Source organism: Nanorana parkeri, unplaced genomic scaffold, assembly GCF_000935625.1.
Source record: "Nanorana parkeri isolate BGI_ZX_2015 unplaced genomic scaffold, ASM93562v1 scaffold1226, whole genome shotgun sequence".
Lineage (NCBI taxonomy): Eukaryota > Metazoa > Chordata > Amphibia > Anura > Dicroglossidae > Nanorana > Nanorana parkeri.
In genome coordinates this window covers 468,298-478,957 of record NW_017307494.1, presented here as the reverse complement: position 1 = coordinate 478,957, position 10,660 = coordinate 468,298, and the positions used below count along the sequence as shown (strand labels likewise).

The 10,660-nt window shown below is 42.9% G+C and overlaps 1 protein-coding gene across 3 annotated transcripts in view; it reads right to left on the bottom strand.

Moving 5' to 3' along the window:
• Positions 1-10,660, bottom strand: part of LOC108797109 (cyclin-dependent kinase 11B) — a 40,691-nt gene that overhangs the window by 7,106 nt on the left and 22,925 nt on the right. For all 3 annotated transcript variants that reach the window (XM_018568679.1, XM_018568680.1, XM_018568681.1), the window contains 9 exons: positions 10,231-10,353; positions 7,938-8,033; positions 7,425-7,583; positions 6,405-6,470; positions 4,593-4,774; positions 4,404-4,494; positions 3,071-3,192; positions 2,164-2,269; positions 1,012-1,133 (listed from right to left, as the gene is read on the bottom strand). In XM_018568679.1, the coding sequence (XP_018424181.1) occupies positions 1,012-1,133; positions 2,164-2,269; positions 3,071-3,192; positions 4,404-4,494; positions 4,593-4,774; positions 6,405-6,470; positions 7,425-7,583; positions 7,938-8,033; positions 10,231-10,353 (1,067 nt within the window). The remainder of the gene's footprint in view (positions 1-1,011; positions 1,134-2,163; positions 2,270-3,070; positions 3,193-4,403; positions 4,495-4,592; positions 4,775-6,404; positions 6,471-7,424; positions 7,584-7,937; positions 8,034-10,230; positions 10,354-10,660) is intronic.

The following is a 10,660-nucleotide window of genomic DNA, read 5'->3' as shown; positions in this document are numbered from 1 at the left end:
GGGGGGGGTGTGAAGTATCTATAAGAAGATGGTTATTTAATGGTTGTAAGTGTTTCAATGGGTTTAGGTTTGCCATTTAGGCCTGGTTAACACCTGGGCGATTTACAGCGCGTTCCTACGCGCTGTAAAACGCTCAACATGTGAAAACCAATAATTGCCTATGGGCATGGTTCCCATCAGGGCGTCTTACAGCGCGTAGGAACGCGCCGAAAAACGCCCTACGCCCAAAGTAGTACAGGAGCTTCTTTGGGGCGTATTTTCCGCGTGTATCCATTAGGATACAGCCGGATAGGCCTCGTAAACTCACGCTTCTTTTGCGTACGCCCAGGTGTGAACCCAGCCTTAATTAAGTTTATTTAGTGTAAACATAATAGAAAATATATTTTTTGAAATATAATTTAGTTAGAGGTTTGTGACCATACAGAGCACCAAGCTTATATCACCACACGATGACAGTAACAATATTGCCAAAGAGGGCCTTTCGAGAGCCTTAAACCGATTTCTGTGTGCGCTATAGGTGGATTCCCAGTGCTGTGTACTGTGCCTGTCCTCTGTATAGTAAGTGCCCAAGGTCCGCCTTTGAACCTTCCCTGGGCACACACAAATCAATAAAAGGTTTAGGTGAAAGAATTATTAGCCTGATGGGCCAACAGGTTCACTTAAAAGAATGTGTACAATCACCTTGCATCGCCGCAGTATTAAGGCACCAAAGTGAGCAACAATTGCTGACAGTAGTGTCATTTCCAGATGTTTTTATACATACATGGAGGACACATTCTTCATTGTATTCTTATTCAATCTAAAGCTTGTGTCACAAATTTATATCTGTAAATACTTGGCATACATTTCTATCTTGTACTTATAACACAATGAACCTAAAATTAGCCAATCATGAGAATTGAATCCCTCCCCCATTGCAAACAAATGACATTATACTCACAGAAGATAACCATTATAGAACAATGCAGCCAAAACAATATCTACAGGAACCTCTAAAGTCAGTGTATTTACCTTTAATATACCAGCATGACTGAGCAGCAAGTTGGAGGTCTTGAGATCCCTATGAAGAATCCAGTTATCGTGCAGATGGCGAACTCCCCGTAACAACTGGATCATTAGAGTTTTCACCTCGCCTGTGGACAGGTTAAAAAAATAAGAACTAGTGCTATCTACTGTTGACAGCATGTCTAACACACAAGCTAAATACAGTAGTACAAGGCTTTCTTTATCTGAATTAATCAGCACCAAATGTCAGTTAACAGAAAAAAAAACCTAACTTACAATGAACCGTACAAAAAAAACTCTGGATGTAAGAATTATTTTTCAGTTCTGAGAATCATCAGTGTCCAAAACCTATAATGGATGGTCTTGCAGTGACTTCAGTGTTAACATATGGACCCCCGAAGTTTGAATTAAAGAAAGAAAAAAAAAAAAGCCAAAGAACTTGGTTACATAACAACGATCAAGAATTACTGGCAAGCCGCGCAACAAACTATTATATTCAATTTTAAAAAAATGAAGCAGCCAAGCAAAAATCGAAAGTGTCTGGTTCCTACAAACTTCAACAATGAGATCTCCAGTGCAAGTAAAAAGTTAAAGCCAGTGCCTTTATGAAACCATCGTGGAAAACTGTATATATGTTTATAGAGTAAGTTCAAATCTAAACTAGTTACGAGCAAACTGAACAATCTCTCTTAGATGAACAACAATGTATTGCCTGGGCCAGCCTAAAGATTCGATTTAAAGGGACACGGTCATAGGGGGTTCGTAGAGACTGCCATTATTGACCTCTTCTTTCAGAATGCTAGTTTCCTAGATGTCATTCTGATACTTCATTGTACAGGGCAGTGACCCAGTGATTTAGAACTACATATCTCAATACTTTTCTTTATAACTTGTTCGGACACTCAGCAGGCTTGTTTGGAGATTGTGACTGAAACATACTGAAGTCAGACACAGCCAGCCATCCAGTACTTATTGAAGGAGGTCTGAAATGGCAGCCCCTGTACTTCTCCCGTGAAAAATTCATATCTAGGAGGACATCACACTACTATACATATAGCTGCTGGCAAAGCAAAAGTAGCCAAGTGTTGGAGAAATAAAGTGTCAAGCATTTTTAGGCAAAACATCCTAATCTACTGTTACTGTCAACACTCAGTTTACCTGGTAGAAAGGGCTGTTTCATGGTCTCCATGAGGCTCTTCAAATCATGTTCCACATAGTTCATTACAATATAGATTTTGTCCATGTTACTCCCCACAACAATTTCCTGCAAAAGATACAAAAAGAGAAAAAAAAAACTGTGCATTTTAAATTTGGACAAGGAGAAGTAATAGAGAGATTCAGAAACTATTCTGAACTTCAGCTTTATACACTTTTCATTGTTCTCTCTTCTTAGCACTAGTTTAGAGACCAGTTCATGGTCTATTGTAAACACTAAACTGTATAAGTCAAAGCAATGACTCCTCTGATCAGACAACTTGTTCTCTCTTTTTACATATATATGATACAAATATTAGAGAACAAATTGTAACCTATAAAAGGGAAATTAAAATCAAAACGATTTGTTTCCTTTATAGATAACTAAACGATCACGCTCAATACACAAACTTCTCCTTCATGTGAACAAATCTATTACCTGACCGTGTCACATGGTTACCTTGCAAACACACAATCTTCTCGATAGAGAAGGCCGATCATACTCGGAAGAGACAAGGAGGCTCATTTACTAAAGGATTTGAGAATGTTCACATACTAAAATGTGTAATTATTTACCTAATTATGTGCAGATGGAATCGGTAAACAGGGATTTTTTTTTCCACATGACTAACTCTCCATGCATTTTGTTGTGTACATTCTCAAATCCTTTATTAAATCAGTTTCTCTGTGTGACAAATCGATCAACAGAATACATCTATGGACAGACCACCACAGCAGTTCTATACGTTACGATAGATGGCTGGGCAGATATAGTGGGGCAATGTACAAGCGGAAGGTAGCACCAAACCTAACTCATAGCATCCTTTACTGGTCATCCCAATTCATTCTGCAAGGATGTTCAAATGCTTACCCTGACCCGGACAATGTTCTCGTGCTGGGCTTTCAAAATAGTGTTGATTTCACGGAGTGAAGTTATAGGGAATCCTTCCTTCTCTTTTTCCATTTTCAGTCTCTTCAGAGCCACAATTTCATCTACAAATGGAGGCAAAATGTTTATCACTACTGTAATTGACAGAACATCGGACCACAGGTGCGGGATGTAGAATGAGACCCATCCTCAATCACATTACCCAATTGCCAGGACCTGCCACAACTGAAAGACCAAAGTAGCAAACACATTGTTAAAACTGCTTTAAAGTCAATATTGAGTCCGCCCAGCATTAAAAAGTGAACCTAAACATGGTCAGATGACCGCAAGAGACACTCTGAGCTGAAGAGCATTTTGAAAACAAAAGGCTGTGAGTGCAGTCTCTCTGGTTTGTATGAACATAAACAATCTCATCTGAGGGCTCAGCGGGAAAACCCCCTGAAGTACTACTGAACTCTGGGGAAAATACAAGTTACCCTTTCAGTGGGGCTCCCTCTGTATTTCAAGGGTTAAACACTCATTTTTGCCTAGGGTACCATAAAAAGCAGCTTCACTTACCTTATATGCCTCACTCCCGGAAGCATCCTCCCCTCCGTGCCATCAGCTCCCTGAAGTCGCTTCTCTTTGGCACCCTGTCGGTCAGCCCCAACACTCTGACTTCATCAAGTACAATACAGGACCAGAAAACCTGCATTATAAGTGAGGAAGCTGAGGGCCCTCCCACAACCAAGAGTGTCGAATAGAAGAAGAGAGTGCGGACTGCCGTAGGAGTGAGGGATAAGGTACATAAAACTGCTTTTTAATAGAACCTTACACAAAAATGAGCATCCTCCTTCTGAGCTGCATTTGACCTGCTTCAAGAGAGCATGTCATTCCCATAAACTTGTATAAAAATGCAAAACTTGTCTGATGTAACCAAAAGCCCATTAACACCGGCCCTACGTATGCCAAGTGTGATTTGCAGACAGACAACTCACAATATACAAATCTGCATATGAAGTAACCATTTTTAAATTATGGAACTGCAAGTACACAGACAAAAATCCACATTAATATAGCTTTGGAGTAAATGTTGAAATCATTCAAAATGTTTTTTTGCTGAACACAAACTATAGCTTTCCTTCAAGAAGCTAATAGATGAATCACACCACCAGTGTCCTGTGTGTCAATACTAACATACTAGATCAGTTTTAGGTGAACAGTAAGAAATTCCTCCATCTCACTACTGAAAACACAGCACAATGGCTGCAATATGTAAAGGGGATAATATGAAGCACAGATATAATTATGTGGACAGTAGAGCACACACACTTACCTGTTTTCTTGTCCTTTGCTCTGTACACAACGCCATACGTTCCCTCTTCAATACGATTCAAGCACTGAAATTCCTCCACACTGCGACAGCCCTGCCAATGTAATGAAAGCACAGACATTTATATCACCACACGATGACAGTATCAACAACACAAGTCTTTATTTCATTCAGGGCCATTGTGCCAAGTACCTGTAGTGCTGGAAGGTATTTGGGCAGCTCTTGCTTCAGCTCCACAGGAGACATAACTGGAGAGTCAGGGACATAGTCACCATCTGTCTGGGCATTGGAATGGGGACTTGCATCCCTGACGTCATCTTCCTCCTCTTCCTCTTCACTTCCAACAGAGTCATGGTCAAACCTGGATTCTGGCACTGTAGTAGATGAGAAAAACAATTTATCCAGCATGAACAGATTCCAAATTGAAGAACAAAATCTTAAAACAGTTTTCTCTCTTTGGCGGACTTTGACCCGGGTTTAAACTCTGGCTAGGACTTCACTGTTGTCCAATAGATGGGTTCCTCGCAATAGACTTTAAGCCCTCGTTCACACAAACGTTTTGTAGCGCGTTCTACGCTCGACGAACGCTCTACAAAACGCTCAAAAATATAAATCCCATTGTATTCAATGGTCTCGTTCCCACCTTGGCGTATTTCCGCCCGTCCCTAACGCGCTACAAAACGACCCACGCCTAAAAAGGTACATGTACTACTTTGGGCCGTTTTGTTTTGCGCGTTTCCATTGGGATACAGCCAAGTAGCCTTCGGAAACGCGCGTTTGTCGCGCAACTTTTTTTTACCGCGAATCGCAACATGACCCCAGGCTGCAGATGTCACCACCATCAGTAGGAGCTGCAAGCAGCCCCAGAACTGTAGAAAGTGAGATGAGGGCACCTGGTAAAGCAGGGCTGTCCCCTTCATGTCTAGAGAATCAGACATGTTGCTACTTTGTGGTAGTAAGGCAATGTATCAATTCAAAGTAAGCGGTAAGGTCTCAGGTACTCACCAAACTCAATATAGCGGGTAACAGGTGCAAATTGGATGGCTGAAGGGGACCAAAGCCACTGTAAGTGGGCAGCAGGAACTGATCACAGTTCCACGTGACTCTTACCGTACAGTTAGGAATGTGCCAGTTCAGGTAGGAATGTAGTTGGTCCTATCATGGAGATGTACAAACGGATGCATGCAGGAATCTCACCTCATGGCAAGTACCCCTTGATGTGGCTTAATTTATAATTCCGTTCCCCTAAATGTACGTCACTGTTTTTCAAACAATCAATTTTGTTTTTATAGGAAACCTGTACTGGAGGTGTTCTCACTGCTGACCACCTATTTGCCTGTCATGCTGTCTCTCTTGAAGCTACATGCTAACCTGAAACAAGAATGCATAGAAGGGCTTTTCTAATTTGCATACTTGTTTTGGGTCAGTGACTAAAGGTGGCCATACACTGTACGATTATCGTACGAGAATTGCGGGAAATCCCGCAATCGTACGATAATTGCAAAGTGTATGGAAGGCGTGCGACCGTTTCTACTGTACGGTCGCACGTCTTCCGTCGAACAAGCAGGCTGGAAAACCCGCCGGGAATCGTACGATTCTCGGCGGGTTAGTGTCCTGCTTGTTCAACAACTGCCGAACGGGCCGGTGTGCGCACATGCACACTGCCCGTTTGCAGTCATCGGAAGCCCGCCCCTCAGGGGGGCGGGCTTGCGATGATCGCAAGTACGATCTGCCTGTCCAGGATGGGCAGATCGTAAATTTTTTACATTACTTTACAACCCTCGCAAGACAAAAGTCTTGCGAGGGTTGTAATGTGTATGGCCACGTTTAGACACTAATGAAGGCAGTAGCTCAACAAAAAGTCAGACTGTTGCAGTTTTCATAACAGATCAATAATGGCAGCCCCCATACTCATCCCATGGCAGAAATACTACAAGGTAGAAAACGCAAGTCACTTATGCAAGGCTTACAATGGGTCATGTATTGCAAGATTAATTCTCTTACCAAGAGGTACGTGATTTCCATTCTCCCTTTCATCATCATCAGTCATCTCCTCCTCACTGACCTCTTCTGCAAAGAAATACAAATCAAAAGACATTGATCAGGGTATATTTTTAAGCATAGACTGCCTTAAAGGAAGATTAAGAGAAATATATAGCAAAGTAGTATATATTATAGCAAAGTAGTATATATTATAGTGAATGTAACAGTGTGCCTTAGAACACAATGAGGAGAATTTATCAAAACTGGAACAGACAAAAACCAATCAGCTTCTCTGTCTCATTTTCAAATCTTACCTGAGCAAACTGAAGAGAGATGCTGATTGGTTGCCATGGGCAACTGCTCCAGATTCTGTCTGCTCCAGTTTTGATAAATTACCCCCAATGTGTTGTGCTAACATTCAGAATGAGATGCTGTGATAAGCCCATCAACATCCAGTAGGATGCTAATGATTAAAAGGTGAACTATGGGGTTAGGGGTTTTCCCCATAGTTCTCCTAAGGGTAACGGGAGGACACAAACTAGCGTTCTCCCGTGACCCAAAGCTCAGTATACCGCGAGCTACAGCTCGCGCTATACCTAGACGCTGCAGCCGGAACGTATCCCGACAATGCTGTCTGGATCCACCCAGCTGAGTTACAGCGGGCTCTGCCTATCTAGAGGCAGAGCCAGCTGTATCCGCCCCCTCCATTTCACAAGTCAGCGCTGGAGGATCGGAAAGGGTTGGGGGAATCCCTGCAGGGAGCCGTGAGTGACAGTCACGGCTCTCTGAACGGATAGATCGAGAATTGAGCGAGCGACGTTATGTGTTCACTCACTTCTCGATCTACTGAACCGACCTGTGACAGTTTTATTGTCACAGGTCGGCTCAGATTATGAGGCTGAGTGAAAATCACTCGCCTCATAATTCTCCTTTAAGCACATAATGCTCACCTAGTTCTCACTGCAGTAAGCAGCACAACTGTAGTGGCAAGACATACATGTGTTTCTATAAATATAATCATCACAAGTCACCAGGCATTACCTGCACTATGCTCCGAGGCTGCTTCTGAGTTACTTCCAGTTTCCTCTTCTTCTTCCTCCTCCTCTTCCTCCTCTTCTTCCTCTTCATCCTCCTCTTCTCCTTCCTCAGACTCCTCAGAGCTGGTTTCCTCTTCTTCCTCAGATCCAGAACCAGAGCCACCTGACAATACACAACATCTATTGAGTTTACAGGGCTTGTGACAAGAAAAAAAAATACAACTCTGAGTTGAGATTTTTATCCTTATAACAAAAAAGTAAGTACAGCGCTCTCTAGAGGGTGGGGGTGTATTAGATGGAATCTGGTGGACAATGATTTGTGAGCAGCACAAAGACACCAGGCGGAGAGAACCTGCACGACAAAATTCTAAAAATACAAACCAGAGCGCATACACTTTACCATTGGAATGTTAACAACACATTAACATTCCAAAAGGTAAAATGGCTCTGGTTTGTATTTTTAGATTTTTATCCTTGCCTGCTTGCAAAGAAGTGGATGAATTAAGAGCTTTTGTACCTGTAGAAGATTCTGCAGAACTGGTTTTCCTTTCACTGTCACTGATGTCTTGTAAGTCAGACAAAAGATCCCTCACATCTGGTCTATCCTCTTTCACTGAGGGAAGAAAAAAATTAAACTTCACTTTTAAAACACTAGCAAAAAATGTCTTACTACAGCACAGATTGGAGCTACCAGAGTAAACAAGCATTGTGTTAAAAGTACAGGACATTTTTTGGTTTAACTAGAATTTCTCTCTCCCCTACTTTCAAAAATATGTTGAGACCTGGTTCACAACCGGGCGTTTTAGAGCGCGTTCCTACGCTCTGTAAAACGCTCAACATGTGAAAACCAATGATTGCCTATGGGCATGGTTCCCACCTGGGCGTTTTACAGCGCGTATGGACGCGCTGCGAAACGCCCTACGCCCAAAGAAGTACAGGAGCTTCTTTGGGGCGTATTTGCCACGCGGATCCATTGGGATACAGCCAAGTAGCCCTCAAGAAACGCGTGTTTGTCGCGCGGTAAAAACGCGCTACAAACGTGCATATCCGATACGCCTAGGTGTGAACCCAGCCTAAGAGTGCTAAGGCACCGTATGGCAAAGTATAAAATGTGATCGTGATGGACTAGAGATATAATTAAAGTGACATTAAACCCTCAGATTTTTTTTAACATAAAACAATACTGTAATGTGTGCCTTGCTGTAATCCATGGTAGTTTCCCTTCTCTTTGCTGCTCTTCCTTTTAAATCCATATCTGTTCTCATGCTGGGGAGAACTTCCCTTTGCAGCAGACTGCCTTGCCTCTGGAATGGATACATGGTGTCTGTGTGCAGGTTCACAACCCGAGCCAGCACTACAGGAAGAGGCACTCAGCTGCAAAGGGAAGTTCTCCCCCAGCATGAGAAGACATGAGGATTTAAAAGGAAGAGCAGCAAAGAGAAGGGAAACTACCATGGATTACAGTAAGGCACACATTACAGTAATGGTTTAGGTTAAAAAATCTGAGGGTTTAAAGTGACATTAAACCCTCAGATTTTTTTAACATAAAATAATACTGTAATGTGCGCCTTACTGTAATCCATGGTAGTTTCCCTTCTCTTTGCTGCTCTTCCTTTTAAATCTGTATCTGTTCTCATGCTCTGCAGAACTTCCGTTTTGCAGCAGACTGCCTTGTCTTAGGAATGGATACACGATGTCTGTGTATAGATTTTTATAGGCTTGAAACCTGAGCCAGCACTACAGGAAGAGGCCCTGAGCTGAAAAGGGAAGTTCTCCCCAAGCATGAGCAGACATGAGGGTTTAAAAGGAAGCGCATAATATCCATCAGTGTCCCCTGTCCTGCCACAGTGCACATCTCCCTATCTGCCTGCCTACCTTTCTCTGATTCCAGCAGACTGAACTATCTGGACTGGAGAGTACAGTAGATACAGCGGCGGATTGATATCTGCTGTACTCTCCAGTGCAGGGCGGGAACTTTAACTTAATTGTCGGGCGCCGCGGCTCCTGATATTAATGCGCCGGCCGAAAGTGAGGAAATAGTCCCCTCTCTCCCCGGGCCATACCACTCTTTCGGAGAGCCCGGGGGAGGCCGGGAGAGAGGAGACAGTTTGACATTATGAGGTTCCACAGGCTGAACCACAAATTCCCCCTCTAGTTCTCTCTAATGCAGATGGGCCGGTCAATGCAGACATGACGCCGCGACCCACTGCAGAGGGTTTCGCGACCCACGAGTTGAGAACCACTGCTTTAAGGGATAAAACTACTTTCATAAAGTTATCCTTCAATTCAACCCTGTTTCATTCAAGCCGTAAAAACAAAGCAGGTGCACTAGACTTAGAGGAGTTTACTGCATCTCTTACACTTTAAGAATGAATTGCTCCTCGGTGTCTGCTGCTCTAGGTCAGCAAGTGTTGGTTTTAAAGCTTGTTAACTGCTTATTAAGAAAATGTAAATATTTTACTGTCTCTAGCCTGCCCACAGATCTACTGTGGGACTCACATTTGCTTCCTTGACAACTTCCCAACCTCACCCACTTTCAGGGGGTCCCTTAACTCTGGAAAAAACTGTGACCTGAAGTTCAGGCACGATAACTATATTTAAATTATTGCAAAGCCAAAGTTGACTGGTTCCACTAAAAAAAAAGTCCACACCTTCAAATAATAAGGTCCTGTTCATGGAGATCTATAACTGGTCACTGTGGTATTATTTATGACCATGCTCAAGTTACTGAACATAGAAATATACAGGTATGAGAGCAGTAACAATGGAACTGGCATACGATTTAAAACCTGAAAGTAATTGAAACTTACTTTGCTTCCTTCCTTCCGCTCCTTCTAGTTTATCACGTGCCTGTCGCAAGGGGCTGCGAGCGCGATAGTTGGCTTTTGATTTGTCTCCATGCTCCTCCCTGGCGGTTCTATGATGAGCTGTTGCTGTAGAATGATAAGCCACCAGAAAAGTAAATATTAGAAGCATTAAGGTACAGAGGTACAGCCAGGTAGACCAACAGTACTGTGTTTAGCAGACTCAGACTGCCCAATTACAAAATTTAAAGGAGAACTATGAGGCGAGTGAAAATCACTCAGCCTCATAGTTCTATCCGACCTGTGACAATGAAACTGTCACAGGTTGGCTCAATAGATCGGGAAGTGAGCGAACACATACCGTCGCTCGCTCACTTCTCGATCCTGTCCCTACAGAAAACCGTGACTGTCAGTCACGGCTCCCTGCAGGGATTCC